Source organism: Alosa alosa, chromosome 5 (genome assembly GCF_017589495.1).
Source record: "Alosa alosa isolate M-15738 ecotype Scorff River chromosome 5, AALO_Geno_1.1, whole genome shotgun sequence".
Lineage (NCBI taxonomy): Eukaryota > Metazoa > Chordata > Actinopteri > Clupeiformes > Clupeidae > Alosa > Alosa alosa.
The window spans coordinates 822,278-844,498 of record NC_063193.1 but is presented as its reverse complement, the minus strand read 5'-3'; the positions used below and the strand labels follow the sequence as shown (position 1 = coordinate 844,498).

General features: G+C 40.2%; 1 protein-coding gene across 8 annotated transcripts in view; it reads left to right on the top strand.

The window, feature by feature from the left end:
• Positions 1-22,221, top strand: part of emid1 (EMI domain containing 1) — a 113,427-nt gene that overhangs the window by 26,966 nt on the left and 64,240 nt on the right. For all 8 annotated transcript variants that reach the window (XM_048244061.1, XM_048244060.1, XM_048244059.1 and 5 more), the window contains 4 exons: positions 3,185-3,271; positions 3,408-3,469; positions 3,953-4,079; positions 9,241-9,330. In XM_048244061.1, the coding sequence (XP_048100018.1) occupies positions 3,185-3,271; positions 3,408-3,469; positions 3,953-4,079; positions 9,241-9,330 (366 nt within the window). The remainder of the gene's footprint in view (positions 1-3,184; positions 3,272-3,407; positions 3,470-3,952; positions 4,080-9,240; positions 9,331-22,221) is intronic.

Below are 22,221 nucleotides of genomic sequence, written 5' to 3'. Positions count from 1 at the left end.
CGAAAATGTTCATCATGTAATGTCAACTATTTAACTAGTTAGATTGATGATGCAAAGTTTGCTAGCAAGTAAGCTAATATGGAAAGTTTGCTAGCAAGTTAGCTATGGCTAAGATGGAGAGTCTGTTTGGGGAATGTGTTGTGTTTGGGTGCATATCGCCATCTAGCGAGGCGGAGTAAAACATTAATACTTTGGCCTACAACAGTGTTTCTCAAACTTTTTCAGTTTCAGGACCACTTAACTAACCCTAGCTAAAAAAAAAAAATTAGACCTACTTCAACAGTAGCCTATAATTAGTCTACACAATAGGCCTACTCACTGAACCACCTTGCTTATTGTCTTTGCACTTTGCTTATTGTGTGGATTCATACTGTATGATTTAAACTGGCATATCTTACATAGACAGTGTTGCAGAACTGTTTTTACATACAAGTTGGTTCAATATTGCAAACAACTCATCTATATTATATTTTACCACGTCTGCTCGTGGACCACTTGGGATAGCTTGCAGACCACCAGTAATCCCCGGACCACACTTTGAGAAACACTGGTCTATGAATATGACAGTGGTCCAGTCAAATCTTTTACTGTCTATGGTCAAATCCCAGCCGAGCTATAACTGTAGCTCGACTTACCTGTGCATGACGAGTAACAGACGAGTAGCCCTTTGGACACACAATATTGTTGGAAAATTGAGATGTGTGAAACACTATTTGACTCTAATGGTAATCAGAAATAATTTATTATAAAAAAAAAAGACTAAAATGTGTTGACTAACAAAAATGATATTTGAATGACTAAATATGACGAAGACTAAAAAGGAAATTTCGTCCTAAGACTAAATTAAAAATAGGTGACAAAATTAACACTAATTAATTGTCAAATATTGCCACAGACGGTTTGAATGCGGGAGCAAGTAATTCGTTTTCAGTGATATCTGTTAAATAACAATCATGACGTTCAAAGCCTGGTGGTGCAGAATGCAGAAATGTTTGGAAAGCTGTTACAAAAACGTTTCTCCCGCATTTGATTAGGGCGCTGATCTTCAGCCTGAATGCCGATTTATGTATAATAGCCTGTAATAATAATATGTTTATGTTACGTGAAAGATTAACTGCTTAATTATGGCTAGCATTTTTTCCCCGTGAGGCCCGTGTCCTGCAACATTTGATTATTTTTTCCGTGAGCTCTAGCCCTGATCTACACGCTGCAACAAGGGGCTTCTGCAAAGGATGAGGTAGCACACAGCCTAAATGGCACATCTATGAACATGAGGGTGACCTATTCCTATTATGCCCAGAGCACAGAATTGCCTTTCCCCCGCCCTGTCAGGCTATATGGAGGTGAAAGAAGGCAGTCTTAGTGAGTGTTTTAATATGAAGATCGAAGCTAAGGGTGGAGTCAAGTTGTATGCCAAGGTTTTTGACCACAGGAGTAGAGTGGACAGGTGAACCATGTTAAGAGTGAGACTGTGAGATTTGGAGAGCATGCTTTTAGGGCCAATCAGTAGAATTTCGGTTTTGTCTGTGTTGAGAAAATTCAATTATAATTTGTTGATGAAATAAGGGTTCTGACCAAATCTAGGAGAACAGATCACATTACCCCTATACTTAAATCCCTTCACTGGCTCCCAGTTATGTATAGAATCGCCATGTTGTGTAGAAGAAGTTTTAGGGTAATCCTAAACCAACCTAAAATCTTTTACTTTCTTATTATGCAGTGGAAGATACTGAAACTCAGCTTGAAGCAAGCAATTTGTATTTTCTGTGTGCAGAAAGGACTTAGAAAATACAAGTTGCAGTGAGTTTCAGTATCTGCCACTGCATAATAAGAAAGTGTGTGCAGAAAGGACTTTATCCTTCTATTTGTGTAGCTTCTTTTCGTTTTGATGAGTCTGATTTATTTTTATATACCTTGTGGTCACAAAAAAGAGGGAGAGGCTGGAGCAATTGTGGTTCCCAGAAATGTCTTGTGGGCAGAATAAATGTAACCTTCCATGCCAGGCAGACACTAATAGTATATGTTGTGGTTACCCAAAGGCGTTACTTCTTCGCTGCTAGATTTAACAAACATGAGTGACGCTCATGCACATTTATATACACTAAAGTGTATGAATATTTTTACAGCAGACATATTACCAGCAATCAGCAAACCAGTATAATTTTTATTAAGCAAGAAAAGAAAGGAGTGATTCATTTGGTCAAAAATATGCTATGAAGTTGAGCAGGAGGCTTTCCAGCACTCACATTAGTTTTGTTTTTGAGGAAAAGATCTAAGCCCATGGACACTTTCTGAGATTTCATACTAATTTGAGCCTATTTATAGATACCACAGCATTGCCAATTTTTCAGTACACATGTTTTTCAGTTAAACTTCCATTATGTGCATGTAGAGCACAAATAACAAAATAGTTTTTCCATGTCCCCCAAACAACACTGCAAAGTGATATCTGCTGTTTCTTGAGCTTTACATAAAACAAATGAGTCACCATGTTATGTCATACCTGTAAAGAATGCCTAATTTTGTGATGCATGTAGTTACATCTCACTGATTTGTTGTTTTAATTTAAACAGTGCAGCTGAATGTAATGTTGAAATGATGAGGCTCTTCTGTAGTCGATTAAGTCAGTTGTATGGTAGCCAACAACTTAATTACCATATGGGTCCCTGGTTGGAATTGGTTGCAATCACCAGTCATAAATAAGCATTTTAGGCAACAACAAAGGGAGGGAGGAGACTTGCTTTATAATTGACTGAGACATGCAAAGGTTTTATTGATTTAATGGTGTTAAATTTCCCTCACGGGATCAAAAGAGTATATATACTTGTGTTGCTGAATCTGTGTCTAATCCTCTTTTTCTCTGTGATTTGTTTTACACATGTGCACCCTCACAGTGACAATATAGCTATAAGGTATAGCCTATGCTCGGCCCTTAACTACTCCTTAAATTTAGATGGCATGATTAAGGATTTATTCCAGAGGTCAGCCAAATTCAAGAGATTATTAAGAAGTTAATTTCACCACTGGTTATGCCCCTTTAGGAATCATATTGACTATAGGGGTCCAGACTGATTCTAGAATGGCTATAATATAAACAACTCAAGAAAATGGTGGCATACTGAAACTGAAAGAACCTACCATATGGCAATTATTTAGGTCTCCTTTTTATCTTGGTCCTCTACAGCGTCACAAAATCAGCTACTGCCTCAGGAAGTTGTGCGGAAACAGGACTCAGTAACCAAACCTCCTGGACAGGCAGGAGAAATACAAAGTAAGACTCCCTTCCAATTCACTCTAGAGTCAGTAGATTTACTCTTCTTTTTAGCTGCTTGTTGTTGTTGACCCTGGCAACATTTTCATTCCAACCTTACTGAGTGTTGCTGATTATTATCTTGGCTCTGTTGTAGACTGCCTGAATTGTAGTCAAATAACTTTCCTGTCTGAGCGCCTAAGGACTCTGGAGACAAGGGTAAAAATATTTATATTAAGTTATTATTATTTTTGTACGGCTACTAGGTTTCCACTTTGTTTTCTCCCTCAAAGTCTGTAACTCTTATTTTTGCTGTGATATTTCATTATACTAAAGCACTCAACACTGTTAACTGATTATACTAAAGCACTTCAGAAAGGTGAAAATCTTGCATAGTGTGCCTTTAACACTGTTAACTGATGTGATTAATCTGTGATATTTCATTATACTAAAGCACTTAACACTGTTAACTGAGGCAATGTATCTGCAGTGTGCCTATATACATGATGTCATTTTTAATGTTTTCATTTATATAATTATTATTCATAGCTTGTATTTTATGTTGTACTTGTATATTGTTGTATTGTTGGTTGGTTATCAGACCAGATAGATAGATAGATAGATAGATAGATAGATAGATAGATAGATAGATATACTTTATTGATCCCCAAGGGAAATTCAAGAATTGTGTTCCATATTCAGGTTCAGCTCCTCACTGACCCTGCCTCCAACCATGACCACCTGCAAGTCAAAGGTGGATCAGCACCAGAATCCACTTTAATGGGAACAACTCAAGTCAAACAGCCTCCTGCTTCACAGGGCTCCGTAGGTATGTTCATCTGATTTCAGTATGATGCCTGGATTTATAGTTAGTTGTTGATCCTGTAGTACTGTTTAATAGCAGATGTTTTATCCAAAGAGACTTACATTGCAATAACAATTAACAAGAACAGTTAACATTAAAGGCCCCCTAAAGAGTTTTTTTTTTTTAACTTAACATAACGTTTCCAAAAATCATTTCGATGGCACATAAACTCTAATTAGGGCAAACGGCACTTCTTCTGCACTCTGAGCAGGTCTTATTGCTTGTAAAACAGCTATAGGAAGTGTGATCGGGTAGGACCACTGCCAATTCTTGGTATTACCGAGTATTGGTTCACGTGAAATCAAACGGTGCCAAATTTCGGTAATATCATGTGCAACAGGAGCGGAGTGCACCAGCTGAGCTCATGTCTGAGTGTAACGTAATGTCTGTCTCAAAAGCGAAAGTTATAATGGCTAACTTAATATGCACCATTTAAACCTGCATGTGTTGCGTCAGGAGCAGCATAAATTATGAATCAGAATAGTATCCCTGGTAAGAACTTGAAATTAGTGACAGTTGACGGAGTGCAATGAAATCCACCCATTCTGAATCGCGGGTGAGCTGAATCCATTCAAAATGGTAAAACAAGACTTTAAACAGTTCAAAGCATCTGTGACAGGAAAATAGTGTTTTAATGCTATTTAAATGTATTGTCTATCGTCTTAACAGCATTAATTTGCTTTTGCTCCGCTGCACCATGCTGAATAGAAGCATATACAGTAAAAGAAAGGGGTCAGCAGATCAGAAAGGGCCGTAAAATATAAGAGCAGAGGAGCACAGTGTTCGATAGCCCGGGAGTTCATGTGTCCACAGCTGCAGAAATGAGCAGAACACCTGCAGCCAACATCGAAGTCAACGGCACTAATGGCTCTCAAGTCTCACACATCGACTGTGTGAGACACGCGTCTTTGCTTCCCCCGATGTAATGCTACTAATGGCTACAGTTAGTTGAACTGTGAAGACCAGGGGCGATTCTAGGATCAGACCTTTGGGGGGGCTCAGCCCCCAACAGGGGCGTCACTAGACCTCGAGCTGCGCTGGGGCAGAAGACCCCCCTAGGGGGATACAGTGGCATGCTCCCCCCTAAGAAAATTTTGTATATTTGAATGTTTAAATGTATCAATCTGGTACACTTTGAAAAGAAATCCAGTGGTTAGAATGTATTATTTGTATCTGTGGATAGAAATATTGGGTAACACTTTATTTTAATGTGTCGCTGTTACAGTGTACCTACCTAATTAGGTACAGTGGTACAACCTGTGTAACAACATGTACTATCAGGTACTATCATTGTACTTGCATTATGTATTTGTGGGTACCGACATATAGTTGTTACATTGTAATACTGAGTGCTTTTACAAAACTTTGCCAATTTGCCTACATTTTCATCAGAGGCAAAGAGCTGACCTGAGACCTGCTGGATGGAGTAAATCTGGTCATGATAGCTCCAGTCGAGGCCTCATTGTCTTCAGTGTACATGTAACACATGCTTGTTACTCTTTGATACAGTGGAATAAACCTATTAAGTGTACCAGTTAATTACTTACATGTACATATGACATGTAAGTATGTCTTGGATGTCCTATGCTGCTAGGCAGACTGGATTCCATGGACCTGATTTTCACCTCAACGAAGGAACCAATCACAGAATGGAGGGGGGGGACAGCAAGACAATAACGACGTCTATGCGACACACCGAAGTGGCTGTGAGCTACGTACAGACGCATTTGATAGACATTCGTAGTGCCCATGGCTCTGGGCATTCGTAAACCCTGTCTCAAATACGAGAAAATGAATATGTAGTTCCCAGACCCCATCTCAATGAGATGAGGTCTGGCGTTAGCCAGGCTATGTCTGCATGGTTTATTAAACCAACATGCATTAATGTAATATTGTCTATACTCAAATGCATGTTTAATATTGCTTTATTATTATTATTTATTTTATTTTTCATAATTATTATACTATATCTCTTGTTATTCCATTATTACTGTGAAATCTTGGCTTCACTGAAAATGAGGACTACCCTCAATGAACCTCCGAGAATAAATAAAGATTGAATGAATGAATGAATAATATTGCTTCTATTCACAAATGAACTTGAAATAAACATAAAAATATTAGGCCTACACATTCACAATAAACCCTTTTCCCACTGTAATGGGTAATAGTGACTCTTGTAAAAAGGCTCTGTTGTTAGTGTATCTTTACCGAGGTTCCCACTCTATGTCAAATGTAAAATTCCATGACAAAAATCCTGAATTTCCATGACCAATCGGGAAATTAACAAATGGCCATTGGAAAAAACAGGTAGGCCAACTACAAGCACACAAGCAAGTAGTAATGGAAAAAGCTAATAGCCTAATGTATTTTGGCAAGTCAAAATACATTAGCAAAACAAAATTCCCTGATATTCCATGACTTTGCCCCCCAAATATATAATTCCCTGACGTTCCATGTCTGGAATAGACTTTATTAAAATGCTGATGGTATTCTTGAAATTCCATGACCCGTGGGAACCCTGGTGTTGTAGTGTTGACTTAAGTTCACGGCTGATTGCGTTTCTAAGCAAAGCCTACTAAACACATAAGTTGACTTTGAATTCTGTGATAAGATCAGCTGTTTCCCACCTTGTCTGAACCTTTCCCACCTTGTCTACAATTCTGAGTTTTCTTTATAAACCGCTCTCTGTGTCTTTTCCTCGCTCGCTAGTGAAGAAAGCTTGACTTCGCTGGATTTTTTATATAGGAAGTGCCCCTATCCGTATCATTACAATAAGGATCCTGTTCAGATGTGGTAAAAACCATGTGAAACGAACATTTTAATGACATTTCAAAATTGATCCGTGGGCCGCACTGAGTGAGGAGGAGGACCCGCAGGCTGCCAGTTGCCCATCCCTATGTTATGTTGTGGTTAGGTGTTATCACCAAAATATATCATATCCCCCAGTAAAAAAGCCTCTGAGTGACTTGTCATCAGCAATTGGATGAAATTAGTTAAACAGCTAGGTTGATGCACAAGAGATAGGCCTAACATTAAATCACTCACCTCAATGTCCATATCAGGTGCTTTCTAATAGTCTAGCAATTTCGTTTGGTCTAATATTAATAATACATTTTATTTGTTACATAGCACCTTTCAAAGCAAGCTTTCAAGGTAGCTTTACAGATTAAACACTGTAAAAATAATAATAATAATAATAATAATCAGCACACACTAGACATTTAAACATAAGACAAAAGATGCCGGACGGAGCAGCGTAGTCGCCAGCGTTCCCGTGACATCAAGACAAACAAACAAACCGAGACACCTAACAGTAGACATACAAGACAGACAACAAACAAAAATGAGTAATAAAATAAATAAATAAGAAATTAAAATAAAGAAAAGTCTGTGTTAACTTAGTCCAACTCAGTCCAACCAACCCGGAGGATTTAACGTTAACAGGCCTTCTGTAAGTGACGTTAGTACTTGTAGACTGCAGTCTAGAGATCACTGGAAGCATAACCATCTGAAGTCATGGGCGATCTTGCAGATCAGCAACTCGGTGGACTTTTGACAGCGACAGTTTGATGCTCCGAGAGATTGCAGTTCATCAACGTTAACAGTAGTTTCGAATGTTAGCAGCTAGAAGCTAGTCTGCTCAATCCAGACTCAGTTAATGTTAATCTGCACAATCCAGACTCCAGGCTAGGCAGATGGCAGCTTGCAGGCCAGCAGCAGCTCGGCGGCCGCGGTAGATCTTTCGCAGAGTAGGCTTAGGTTCAGCTGTCCGCAGAAATCTCCTCGACCAGACGGTGAAGTGCAGCACCGCTCACGGATGGATGGATGGAAGGATGTCAGTCCAGGGCAAAAGCTAACGTTAGCCATAGCAAGCTCCCAATGGACTAATGTTAACGACATCAGCCGACTTGGAAGCAGTAAAAGGGACTAAGAATAACACGACAACTATCAAAAATAACATAAATGAAGAGGGAATACATTTAACTAGACAAATCAATACAAAAAATTAACATGACATTACATAAAATTACGAACAGTACATGAAAACAAACAAAAACAAAAAGACGGAGCGACGTGTCTCACCAGCGTCCCTGTAACCTAGCAACTATCTTTACTAACTAACTGACTACTAACTAACTATCAACTAATATTGGCTTATTATTTGCATGCTGTTATTGCTAGTTTATTCTACAATTGAATTAGATACCATTTCAACTCGTTAAGGGTAACATTGTGTGATGACACAGAAGGTTGCAGTTTGGTGAGCTTCCTAAGTAATTTTTATAGCATAGGCTTGTGTTCTGTAGCCTCGTGAGACCATCCTGATCTCGCTGATCTTCGCCAAACGAACGGCCAATCAGCATTAACGAACAACATGGCGGCATCCACAGATGAGATGAGCGTAGCTATCGCGCAAGTTTTATCCAAATTAGAAAGTATTCCTGGGGAAGCTGTGAAGCTATGAGTCTCATGGTGGGTTTCCACACAGCGAAACACCTTGCGAATTTCGGGCAGCAACGGCCAAACCGCTAACCTTTGGACTGCAGTCTCTAGCCAGTGGTGACAAGCGAGCTAATTAGGCTAATCAGCTAGTTCAAAAGTTTAAGTACTTAAAGGGACACCAGGCAATGTTTTCGTGTTAACTAATCATCTACGTAAGTCGGTATATGGTTAAATGACTCATTACAGGGCGAATGAAGACTCTCTCGCCCGCCCCTACTGCCTGTAGGAAAAATATCCTGCTTGCAAGTTCGGTGTATCCGACCCGCCGACCTTCAGTCTCACAAAGTCTCAGACATCGCGAGAAACAGGATCAGTGTACATCCTGCATCCCCAGCACAAAGGCAGGCTAGCAAAACGCTAGCGATTGTTGCAACCGTGTGTATAATGGCAGAGCCGGCGAAGAAGCAAAGAAAAGGAAAAGAGCTTCAGACCAAGCGAGGGCTTATACAGTGTAAGTGTATAGCGTTGAGACTTACAGATTGGTTCACATTGATGATGTGGGATGAATTCCCATTGATTAACGTCACGTGAACTCAACTGAGAAAACATGCCCCAAAGAGAACATGCCCCTATTCAAACTATCATATAGCTACAGTGTGACCCTCATTTCTCTCAAAAGGGAAACCAGGGTCTCCAGGACTCCCAGGCCCAAAGGGAGAAGCAGGTGTGAGGGGTCCTGCTGGAGCACAAGGGACTTCTGGACCCTCAGGTAAATATTTTTGCTTTCAACATATCTACTAATTCCTGATGATGATTTGTATGAAGAGAAAAGCTTATTTGCAGGCTTTTGAAATGCATAACCATTTCAGCTTCTACATTTGCAAGATGGACACACTCCTATTATTTTCAGTTTGTCAGAGAACAGTAATACTGTAGTAGAAGTGCAATCCGAGGGAACTCTCTAGTCTGCATCGAGGAATAGCTTTATTGTGTTTCATATAAATAGGCCTAGACTTTAAATAGTTACTGTATCTGTCATAATTTACCAAACTTTGATCCGTTGTCTGCTTTTGTGATTCTTACGAAGATTGTTACTTTTTGTATTGTGCCACGAGCCTTCACTGCGCCTATTATGAGATGGAATGAGTTGCCCAGTACTCTCCATTCCTGCGATAGTTATGGGTCTTCCAAGAGGGGTCTAAAGGCATATGTGTTCAGCATGCACTTAGATACAGGGATCCCGCGTGTAACCCTCTGTTACATGGTGTGTGGCAAGAGGCCAGAGTACACCACCTAAGGCCTTGCACCTTAAAATTTATGGACTAAGGTTAACTCAAGGTTCCCCAAAACAGATGAACAGTAGAGACAAAGCAGATATGTGCATTCCAGTTGAATGGGCAATGTTTATTAAACAGATAGAATCAGAGGAATTAATAAATAGTATGCCTTTTATTACAAAAATAGAGCATTATGGTTAAAACATCTAAGACATACGCATAGAACAGTCTGGAAACCGCAAGACCAAGGTACTGGCTGTTACAATCGTAACACACTAAAGTTAACCAATAGATGTCTGGGCCAGTGACTAGTTACCTGGAGAAGTGGGGGAGGGGAGGTCAATACAGCAAATCACTCCAAGCACTCCAATATCTAGAATCACCTTGCATACACACAGGCACACACACAGCAATCCATAATAAATGTGAAGGTGCTCATTAGGTCTACTTCTAGTTCACCTCAAGCAGTGCAGAAGAGTAACCCCCGTCAAATAACCCCACAACACTGGTACCACGTACACCGGCTCCTGTTGGTAGAAGGGAGGATTGGGGAACAAATCAGTAAAGCACTTAATGCACAAGCTATTTGGTCAGCCAGTACCTGGAGGCAGAGTTCAGTAGGAAATCTTTGTAGAAATGCAGTCTCTAAGTCATTACCCAATCACATCACCTTACATACATCAGCAACAAAACAAAAGGAACAAAATAAACTAGAAAAGCATTTCCTGAAGGAAATACAGTGCATGAAAATGCAAAAATGTGATGTAAAATATCATACAGAGTAAAAACAAACTATATTGGTTGCTAGGTAGATGAGGTTTAATAAGGTTTGAATGACTGAACAGTTAAATAGGTGGATAGTTTAAATGGTTAAATTATTTGCTAGGTAGATGAGGTTTAATATAGTTGGAATGACTGAACAGTTGAAACAGTTGAACAGGATGTGTAGTCTTATATTAAGAGAATGAAACTGTATGCTTAAAGCCTGAGAAACTGACAGTTGATGCAGGTGGCCTGGCCACCTGGCACAAGATTCTAATTTCTGTGATATCATAAAGGCCTAATAGTTTTTAATTAATAGTTTAATCAAGCAATCAATCAGTTGAACTGGCTCTTTGATGGGGCCTAGATGAGCAGCTGGAAGTTGATACAGGTGCAAATCAAGTTAATTAGCCCATTGTGATGTCATCAGCCTAATGTTAGGTCTATGGGGAAATTTTGAGTAGTTTTTAATAAATAGTTTAAAAAGTATAAAAGTTACAAAGATGAAAAATACATAGCCAAGATATCCTAAGTAAGACCTACATAACATAGTTTGAATGAAGTTTCTACGTTAAACGGTTGAAGCTGCATTAATTGCTGCAGTTAGAAGAAGAATAAGAAGAAGAAGCCTAGGAAGAACAGTATAATTAAGAAAACTAATAGTCAGGCAAAACAGCAATGGCAAACTCCTGTGAATACAAACACACAGTTAGTATCACAGCAGCCACAACATACACACACTAGTTTAGTTAGCTGGATTTGTAATGTGTACAAGTTTGTGGTATGCAGTTCAACAAACCTACCTCACACCAGAATCCCTGACACCGATAGACACCCGAATGAGCCACTTCCTGGTTTTATACTTGCAAACATCAGCGTAATTGCGGGTGGCCACAGTTGTGCAAACCTTAGCTTACGGTGAATGCTGCAGCTAAAATGTAAACACAACTTACCCGGAAGTAACCGGGAAGTGTAGTCATGTCACTCGTTGGTTACACACGGGTCATGGAATTTCTGAGCTACGTTCTTGTCTGTAGAATCCATGAAATTGTTCATCTTGATTCTATATTTCGATAATGTTCTATATCATACCAGTTATGCCTTTTACAAATACGTTTCTGATGGAAAAGTGGTTAATTTCCATAATCTTTGTTCAGTGAACACATAAAGCAGTCAGTTTGTCAGCAGTCTAAAGATATTATGCCAGCTTTGTATTTGTTTACCTAGCAACCGAGGCTTAAAGACGACAAGTGGGTGCATTCAAAGTCGCAAATATAGGCGAACGTTCGCGATCGATTTGCAACATGTTTCTTTTTCCCTTTCAACAGAGGCGAACATTTGTGGTCTGTTGCTGCATTAATGTCAATGGGAGACTTGTGGAATTTTACCAATAAATTGGTCATTAAATCTCTGGATTTATTGAGGGTTTTTTGGAAAATGTTGTCATAATCTGTAAGTGTTTGCGATCATGTCAAGCCTAATATAGTTCAAGCCTATAATAGTGTAATATTTTCGAGTTCGAATTTGTAAACAAAATAACTTATATATCAGCTGCTGTCAGTTACTGTCCGGTTGCTAGCGAGTTAGCTAGCCGCCTAGCTAAGGTAACATTTTAAACGGAGAAGTGTACCCAGCAAACAAAATAAAGTCCCGGCGATGTCCCCTACAGGTCCCCGCCGAACGTCCCCTCCTCAACATTGTGTAGGGTTCCCTTGACGTCCCACGGACGTTTTTCCGGGACGTCTAAAGCACGTCCCCGAGACTTCTACTTCTAATGGTCACCACGACGTTACGTGTGCAACGTTTATATTTCGGCGATGGTAATTTTTTTTAAACAAAAAAACATGAAACGTGACTACCCGTTATTACATCCTGTAGGCTTCATTATGAATGGACATAGGCTGCTAGGAGAGAGATTGTCGTCGTAACATAAAATTGCATTTATGATTTGCCCGACAATTACACAATCAGTTAAACTTACCGTTTGACTCATGTTCTCGCTTCGACCAGTCATGCATGATATCACGTCCTCCTCATGCATTATAGTAATGTTAAGTAGACATGGACCTTTATACTGGGCTAGATTTGATACTTTCACATCTACGGTGTCTTTTTCATAATAAACTAATGCGATTTTTTAATGGGCATATCGTCACGCATCCCGTAGCATATTGTTCAAAACATCATCAGAGTAGGCCTAGGCTAGCCTAAACTAAATTGTTCCAACCATATTGTTTAAAAATTCAAAACAAACTAATAATAGCCTAACAGCAATGCTTGACACTTTTAAATGTGAGCAAGCGTCAAATAAATTACAATGACATTTAAACAAGTCATGAAGAAGCAGTATCCTTAAAGGCGGGGTATGGGATTCGCAAAACGGCCGGCAGATTTCAAAAATACATAACTCAAATGGTCCTACCATCTTTCCTCCAACGCTGGCCCTTACTCCACCCATTCGAAGAACATGGACGCGCAATCATGCACGAGCGAAAACTTCTATGCGCGAGAGCGAGCCAGGCTAGTGTACATTGCACTATATGAGCTCTAGTCTCCATACATACACACAATCGCTCTTTATTCGTTATACGTTCTTTATTCACTTTCAAAAGGATTGTAGTTACACAAATGCCCGAAGTTACACAAATGCCCGAAGGCACATATTTTAAATACAGTACATAAGAAAATACAGACTTATGAACTAAGAGACGTTGACTATAAAAGATTACTAGCCAATAGCCAGGATCACAACACTGCAATTGTTTGTGTTATCCAGATGTAGCTGCTAATATGCTGAAGGCAAGAGCCAATAAAGACCCATTAACGTTGTGATTTTACTGTCAGCATGATCGTTCATTTGTCGCCAACGTTGGAAAGCAGCGTCTAGGATGACTCTTGTTTCTCTTGTGACACTTTTTCTCTTTCAGCCATTTCTCATCCAGCTCTCTCAAATATAGATTTCCTTTTTATGTTTGCTAGTGGTGGTGGTGACGTTTTGTCTGCCATTATCTTCTAGTTATCAGCTAGTTCCAGTACCGTAGGATAACGTCAAACGGAAGCAACTTGCACTTCGCACTTACTCTGACTAGGTCACGAGCTTTGAGTATGTGCACAAAGGGGTCATGTGCGTGAGGGGGATGGGGGAAGGGGTATAGTACGACCGTTTGATTGACAAACTTACTGTCCAATGATTCTAGGTAGTCTTGGAAATAAATGGATGGAGTTTTTCAAGCCCTGCCTGTTCCATGATTGACTTGTTTAATTTTCATTTCAGTGCTTCCAACTCAGTGACTGTAAGTGGGTTAGGAATAGGATTTCAAGTGATTTTGCAAAAATAGCCAAAAAAACAGAATCCAATTCCCTACCTTTTAATGTAGATTGTTTCGCTTTACAAATTAAGCAAAGTCACTTCTGTTGCTAGGCAACCCTAAACAAATGCTACGTGGTCTGTTTTTAACATTTCTCTAGTTTTATTGCATCGTATTCAGCTCCAAAAGTCCTCGGTTCAGCCCCAATTTGGCCGTGTGTGTGGTTCTGAAAATAAAACAGATAATAAGTACATGACTAGGTTAGATAAACCACTGCCTATTTAGAGCATGTTACATGCATCACGTAATGACAGTTAACTGAAGAAATGCGCCTTGTAAGCTACACCAAGAATCACATCAGCTAACATAAATTTGATATAATCCATTCCCTAGTTTGTATCGTTACAGTATACATTAACGTTAAACTCAAAACGTAAGTGCTACATAATTTACATATCTGCAGTGAACCTACTTTGTTCATAGACGCACAACTTCATAAAACTGTATTTTGCCATAGACTAAGGTAGGCTAATGAGCAGCTAGCCTGCTAGAGGTTAGCTTATTAGCTCATTAGATAACCTGCTAAAGGCTAGAAGCTAGCTGCTAACCTTCTAAAGGTGAGCTAATTGCTACGTTAGATAGATAGATTCTTTATTCATCCCCAGAGGAAAATTTCAAGGTTATTGAAAACGTACTTTCATCGATGGCCAACAATGGTGTACTTCTTCCGAATGCTGTGTAGCTGATCCTAAGCTGACCTCAATGTTGCTACGTAATGACGTGTAACGCGAAGGTGCACATGGATGTGGATGTCTCCGTCCTGCAGGCTGTAGCCAGAGCTCTCTCAACTCCGCTGCCATGTGTGTACTTAATAAACAAACGTCCCCTTGATGTTCCCAGTATAACATTATTGTCGGGCCCACACAAGGACGTCCTTGGGATGTTTTTGAAATGACCAAATGCGGATGTCATCCGAGGGACCTGAAGGTGCACGTCCCCAGAAAGTCCGGCACCGGACGTCGCGCAATAACCAAAGGATAACTCGCTCCGGACGTCAATAACGTCAACGAAACGTCCGCTAGAGAACATGACGTTGGGGACCAATCGGGACGTTGTGAATGTTCGCATAAGGTCCGGGGGATGTCCCGTGTTTGTTGGGTAATTTCTTTGAAATGACAACTAGCTGAATAACACAATAATTGCATAATTAAAAAATAACTCAATATAGGCTATTTGTCTACGCAATAGGGTTTCCATTGGAGCACAGCCCACGTTCAATGAATGAGTGAAAGCGACTGCCTTGTCTCATAATAAACAGCTGGAAATTCCGACACTCTTTCAACTACATGAAACTTTTTTTTTTTTTTTTTTTTTTTTTTTATTTGCAAACATCATTGACATTACAGAAAATGCAACACTACGACATGCACATGAATACTACATAACGACAAACAGGCGTACATTACATAAACACATACTGTAACTTAACAAGACATCACATTGACTTGGCTTCCACAAACATAACACAACATAACATTAATAACAGAAAGGCTAAGGATGATTTGCGTCCAGGATGATTACAGATATGATTATCAGGGATGAAATTGATGACCGGAATGAAAAGAAGGGGATGGGGGTGGATGGTAGCTCTAAGAGTGTGAATGAGGTGGTGTTGGGATGGGGGTGGGGATGGGGGGTGAGGGGTAGTGAGTATGTGAGGATGTGTGTGTGTGTGTGTGTGTGCATATGTATAAGGCTGGTTTGCTGTTGGGCCAGGAGGAGAGAAGCTGGAACATAGAGAGGGAGAGAGGGAGGGTTTCAGAGGAGAGGAGTTGTAATTATTCTATTAATGATAAGTATAATAATAGGAATAACTGATTGCCTGGTTGATTAAAAGAGCATTAAAAGAAGTGGGCATGCATGGTGAATATCTGTCAGGATTTCCCCATGCACACCACACTTACCCTGTGTAAGATGTATGCCTCAACAATGTGTGCATTAAAATAAGTGAGGCATGCAGATAGACACCTGATGAGGCATCTACCTGCACTCCACTCTTACCCTAGCCTGTTTTGTAGTTTTTGTTTATGTATGTCACCCAACATGTAGTGCGATTAAAAGAGAGTAAAAGCGTGCTGTGTGCTTCCAGGACAAGGCGTGTGCATGAGCGCATGAGGAGGGTGCACACCGGGGCCCAGGGCCAATAGATAACCCACAGGACCCAACCAATGCCAAAACCACACAGCGACCGCCAGGACCCGAGTCTCCCAAGCCATCCAATGGGGCCCCGCAGAATAACGATGGGAGAGGCAGAGAGAAAGAGTGAAATTAGTAAAGTTATCAGAGAATGTAAATAAAAGGGGAGGGAAAGAAGGGGATGCTATTTATACTACTACTACTACTACTACTACTACTACTACTAACTAATAATAATAATAATAATAATAATAATAATAATAATAATAGTTCCAGCTACCCTCCCTGCCTAGTGTTCGATGATATGTGTATCTGTTGATGAAGTGTGTTATGATCGGTGGAGATGGAACTCAGGCAAAGAGGGTCAGGACTGTAAGTAGGTGATAAAGGGGTACCAAGGAGAGGTTGTATCCTGAGTATTGATTAAGTTTGTAGTTGATAGGTTTTCTAATGATATATAGTCTGTTAACAAGTTTTTCCAATGAGTGATGTGAGCTTTTTTTCTTAGATTTCCAGTTCATGAGGATTGTTTTCTTGGCGATAGTCAGCGCTACCAGCAGTGTTTTATTGCCGGAGTTGCTTAAATTGACTGTGGATGTATCACCAAGTATGCATAAGGAAGGGGATGCTGGGATGTGACAGCCAAAGATGGAAGAGAGAGATTTTGTGACACTCACCCAGAAGTGGTTGATTGGAGTGCAATGCCAAACCGCATGAATGTATGTATCTGGGTTATTTTGTGTGCAGTGAGTGCAAAGATCCGAGCCAAACCCCATTTTTGCCAATTTATGTGCAGTGAAGTGGAATCTGTGAAGAACCTTGTATTGTATTAGTTGTAGATTACTATTCTTTGTCATGAGGTAGATGTTTTGCACATTTTGGTCCAGAAGTCGCACACGGGAGTAATTGATAAGTCTGATTCCCATTTGTGATATGGCAGGCCAATTGTTTTTTTCTGAACGAGATATAATTTTGTAAATTTGGGAGAGTATTTTTTTGGGAGAGGGAATATTAAGCAGCTCTGAGATTGGTGGGGGAATGTCAAGGTTAGCTGTCTGGATGTTAATTTTTCCTAGGATAGATGATTTAATTTGCAGGTATTGTAAGAAGTGTTTTACTCGATGTCGTGCTTCTGGACCAAACAGGAAAATGAGGCCAGATTATTGTCTTGAAGAATGTGTTGAAGGTGAGTGATGCCCTTTCCCATCCATGTGTGAAAGTTAAGTTTTTTATTGACGGTGAAATCTGGGTTATTCCAAATCGGGCGAATTGATGGTGCTATAGGTGAATCAGTGATGTGGTAGAATCTCCACCAGGCTCTCAGAGTAGCTGAAATTGTTGGGGCTTTGAAGGATGGATGTTTTTTGACCGACTGACTGCAGAAAGGGAGATCTGAGATTTTAATTTCTTTACAGATTGTTTGTTCTAGGTCTAACCAGGTGTTGTCTGAGGGGGTGGGGTGTAGCCATTTGTGGATAAAGTGGAGCTGGTTGGCCAGGGCATAGTGCTGGAAGTGTGGGGCCTCTAGTCCTCCCATTGCTTTTGGTTTTGGAGAGTGGCCAGTTTGATCCTTGGGGTCTTATCTTTCCAGTAGAATTTAGTGATTAATGAATCGAGAGACTTAAACCAGAGGGTGGTGGGCTGGGTTGGAATCATAGAGAATAGATAGTTTATTTTGGGCAGTATTGTCATTTTGATTACTGAGATTCTGCCCATGATGGATAATGGGAGGTTCTTCCAGCGTTGAAGGTCATCATCTATTGAAGTGAGTAGAGGGGAATAATTTAGGCTAAATAAGTCTGACAGCCTGGGGAGACTTTTATCCCTAAGTAAGTGATATAGTTAGTGCAGAGGGATAGGTGAAGAGTTGGCTGTCACATCCCAGCTGTTGGGATGTAATGGGAGAACTGCAGATTTATTCCAATTGATTGAGTATTCAGAAATTTTAGAGAATGTGTCAATGAGTTTGATGGTTTCTTCTACTGATGTTGTGGGGTCTTGAAGAAAGAGAAGAATGTCGTCAGCATAAAGGCTGATTTTGTGATGCATATATGGAGTCTGGACACCTTTGATGAGGGGGTTCTGACGGATGGCAGCTGCTAGGGGTTCAATGAAGATTGTAAATAGTGAGGGGGAGAGTGGGCACCCCTGTCTAGTTCCCCGGTGAAGAGTGAAACTTTGTGATGTTAGTCCATTGGTGATTACTGTGGCTGAAGGAGAGGTATATAGAAGTTTAATCCAGTTAATGAACGACTCCCCGAAGCCAAACCTCCCTAATGTGGAAAACAGGAAATTCCAGTTCACCCTATCAAAAGCTTTTTTCAAGGCCCAGAGTTGCTATGATGGTATTATCTTGAAAATTTGTAGAGTGATACATTATATTTAACAGTCTGCGGGTGTTGGTGGATGAAATTCTACCTTTAATGAAGCCTGTTTGGTCTGGGTGGATAATGGATGGGGTGACCTCTGCTAATCTGTGTGCTAGCATTTTTTGCGATTATCTTATTGTCCACATTGAGGAGAGAAATTGGTCGGTAGCTGGATGGCAATGTTGGGTCCTTATTGGGCTTGAGGAGCAGTGAAATTGAGGCTGTGGTGGAACTAGTTGGAAGACGCCCTTTCTGTTTTGATTCATTAATCATTCTGATGAAAAGTGGAGCTAAGATGGTCCAAAATTGTTTGTAGAACTCAGCAGGAAAGCCATCCGGACCTGGTGCTTTTTATTATCGGCATCTGTTTCAGAGCATCAAACAGTTCTTGTTGAGTTATAGGTGATTCTAGGTTTTTATTTCGGTCTCATTGAGTTGTGGTAATTCGATGCTGTTTAGGAAAGAGTCTATGAATTCCTGGTTGGGGTTTATTTCTGAAGAATATAGTTTATTGTAAAACTGGTAAAAAACATGATTTATTTCTTCAGGTGAGCTGGTTAGCTTCCCTGCTGAGTTCTTTTATGACCGGATTGTTGATTTTTCTTTGTTACGTTGGATTTGATTTTGCTAAGTATTTACCTGATTTATTGCTATGGTGGAAGTTTTCCTGCCTTAGACGGTGAATCATAAATTGAGTGTGTTTATTTGAGTATTTCCCATTGAGTTTGAATTTATGTTTCCTAAGTTTTGCCTGTGTTTCTTCAGTTGGGTTGTTTGCATTGGTTTCTTTCTAACTGTTTAATTTTATTGTTGAGTTCTACTTCCTGTTCTTTTTTCCTTCTTTTTTTTTGTATACTGAATATGAGATGATTCTTCCCTCTGAGTACTGCTTTTCCTGTTTCCCACAGAAGGGAAGGAGATGATTCAGGGAGCCGCTCATTTCTAGAAAGAATGCCCACTCTCTCCCAACAAAACTGATGAAATTTGGGTCTTGTAAGAGGGATGTATTAAACGCCATTTGCTAATTGGTCGCTGTTGGTTCGTTATGTTCCATTTAATTGTAACTGGGGCATGATCGCTAATGACTATGGGATGAATAGTTGAATCAGAGATATTTTTCATTATAGAGTTGCTGGTTAGAAAATAATCAACACGGGAATAGGGAGTGGTGGACCGGAGAGAAAAAAGAGTAGCATTTGGAGTCTGGGTGCTGAAGCCGCCAACAATCGCCAAGGCCAGAATCGCTCATGAACTGTTTTATTGTTTTTGTGGATTGCCAGATTCGTTTGCTTTTAGAGTGATCAGATCTGTCAAATGTGGGGTCTAACACTGTATTAAAGTCGCCTGCAATATATGGGACAGCCCGAGCAGAGTTGAGATGGAGGTGAAGAGGTTCTGAAAGAAAACTGGGTTGTCTGTATTAGGGCCATAAACATTAACAATTGTTACAGGGTATTGTGAATTGAGATGTTTATGATGACAAAACGCCCTTCTGGGTCTGTGATGGTATGCTATGGATGAATGAGATTCTTTTGTTAATCAGAATGCAAACTCCCCTTTGTTTTGTATTGTAAATGAGATGAGAAAATGTGATTGAATTGTCTTGATTTGATGGGTGTAGTCTAATTCTGAGAGATGAGTTTTTTGTAGGAGACATATGTCAGCTTTTAAACTATCCAAATGATTTAAGATTTTCAGCCTCTTTGCCTGAGATCCAATCCCACGGATGTTCCAGGTCAGGAATGTAAGTGGTACCATGTTGTGATTGTACAGTTATGAAAATGTTTGATAAGGTGGGTATTGTGTGTGTGAGTGTGTGCAGGTGTCAGTTAGATAGGAGAGGGGGGGGGGGGAGGAATAGGGTGTGTAATGTGGTGTGCGAATGAGATGTAAAGGGTAGGGGCTGAGAAGAATATAGAGCATAAAGAGGTAGGAATTTGGTTCTGATTGGTGACAGCATGAACATTTCCTGTTTAGCATTGAAAACATACAGATCATAATTTGACTTTAGCCTATAGACATAATAAACAAAAAACAGACAGGACACACAAGCAAACATGTATAGACAAAAAACACCATGAATAACATTAAACATTGAGAGAGCAAAAAGAGAATGGGTGGGTAGGGGGGAGCAAAAGGAATGAAACATAAGAAGAGAGAAGAGAGAGGTGATCCAAGCATCAGTAGGCAGTGGGTTAGAGAGAGTTGAGGGTGACAATGTTATAATCAAGATGTATGTTGGCATGAGGTATGATGTGCTATAGCCAGGTGGTGATATTGGGGTTGCATACAGAGTTCCATTGACATACAGTTTATCGACTGACAGTGCTGCTCGCTGTTTGCCCTCTTGCCTGAGTTGTTTCATTATGGGCAAGAGGGCTCTTCTTCTTTCCTGTATTACTTGTGGGAATTGATCGCTTAGTCCGAATGAAGTGCCTTCAGTTCTTTCCCTTTGCTTTTGATGAACATCAGCGAGACTTTGGGTGAGATCCAAAATGGTAGCGACTGAACACTGACGCTTGTAAACAGAAATACAAACTTTATTTTTCTTCTACTAAAAACAACCACTACCTCTCTACAACTCTCATCAAAACCGGATTATATTCTCCACCTTTTCCAACGGCAACCTCTTCATTCTGGACGTTATGTCATCTGAACCCAGCAAGAAACGCGACTTGGACTACTCAACAGAGACTGAACCAGAATCACCTATCGCTATGCTTACTTCTACATCCATCGAGGTCAGTTTACTACAATCCATAAACAACAAACTTGTAATACTGGAACATCTGCACACAGATGTTAAGGACTTAAAAGCCAGCCTCGAATTTTCCCAATCACAGATCACACACTCGCATTAGAAAACCCGGAACTCAAAGGAAATATTACAAACTTATCCCACCATGTTAATCAACTCACCAGCTAAAATCGGATCATGAAAGAAACAATCCTAGACCTCCAGTGCCGCAGCATGCGCGATAACCTCATTTTTTCCGAATTCCCCCTGCCAACTTCTAAAGATACACCTGACGCACCCAGAGAAAGCAGTTAAAGAATTCTTGCAGTCATCTCAAACTACCGCCAGAAACAGTTGACAAGATTACCTTCCACCGTACACCGTCTCACTTCCAAAGACAATAAAAAAACCTCCTCCAATTATCGCCAAGTTCGGAAACACTTCAAACACAAAGAACTCCATCAAAACTACATGAAACTTAACAGTGAACCATCAAATACCCCCTAGATTTAAGTGCCCATCAGTCTCAACATTTAGCTAATAAAACAGTATGCTGCTCCAAACAAAACGCATGTCCCACAATAAAATGCATAATGTAAGAAATAAAGGCCTGCCTCGAATACAGGCCTGCCTCAAATACAAGCCTGCCTTAAATAAATACCTGTGCTTTGCAGCCTTAAATAGCAGACCCCGGACATAATTTGAGGATTTACGAAAGTATGCTATCATACCATGTTGGACGCCTGGCAATGCTCTGGCAGCCTACCAGACTCATTTGGATGGTAACCTGGACAGGTGAGCCGAAAGATTTGATGTCGGATGCGTAAGTAAACTGTTTTTGCAGAGTCGCAAACTACATTATCTTTAGGTTACTTTTACCATCTACGTGTAGAACCCAAAGTATTTCCAGACACCACTTTTAGATGAGTTATCTGTAATTATCCCGCCAGGCTGGCCATTCTGTGCAAGTATCTTCCATTTTGAAACAAGGTGGCTATTGAGGACTCTGGC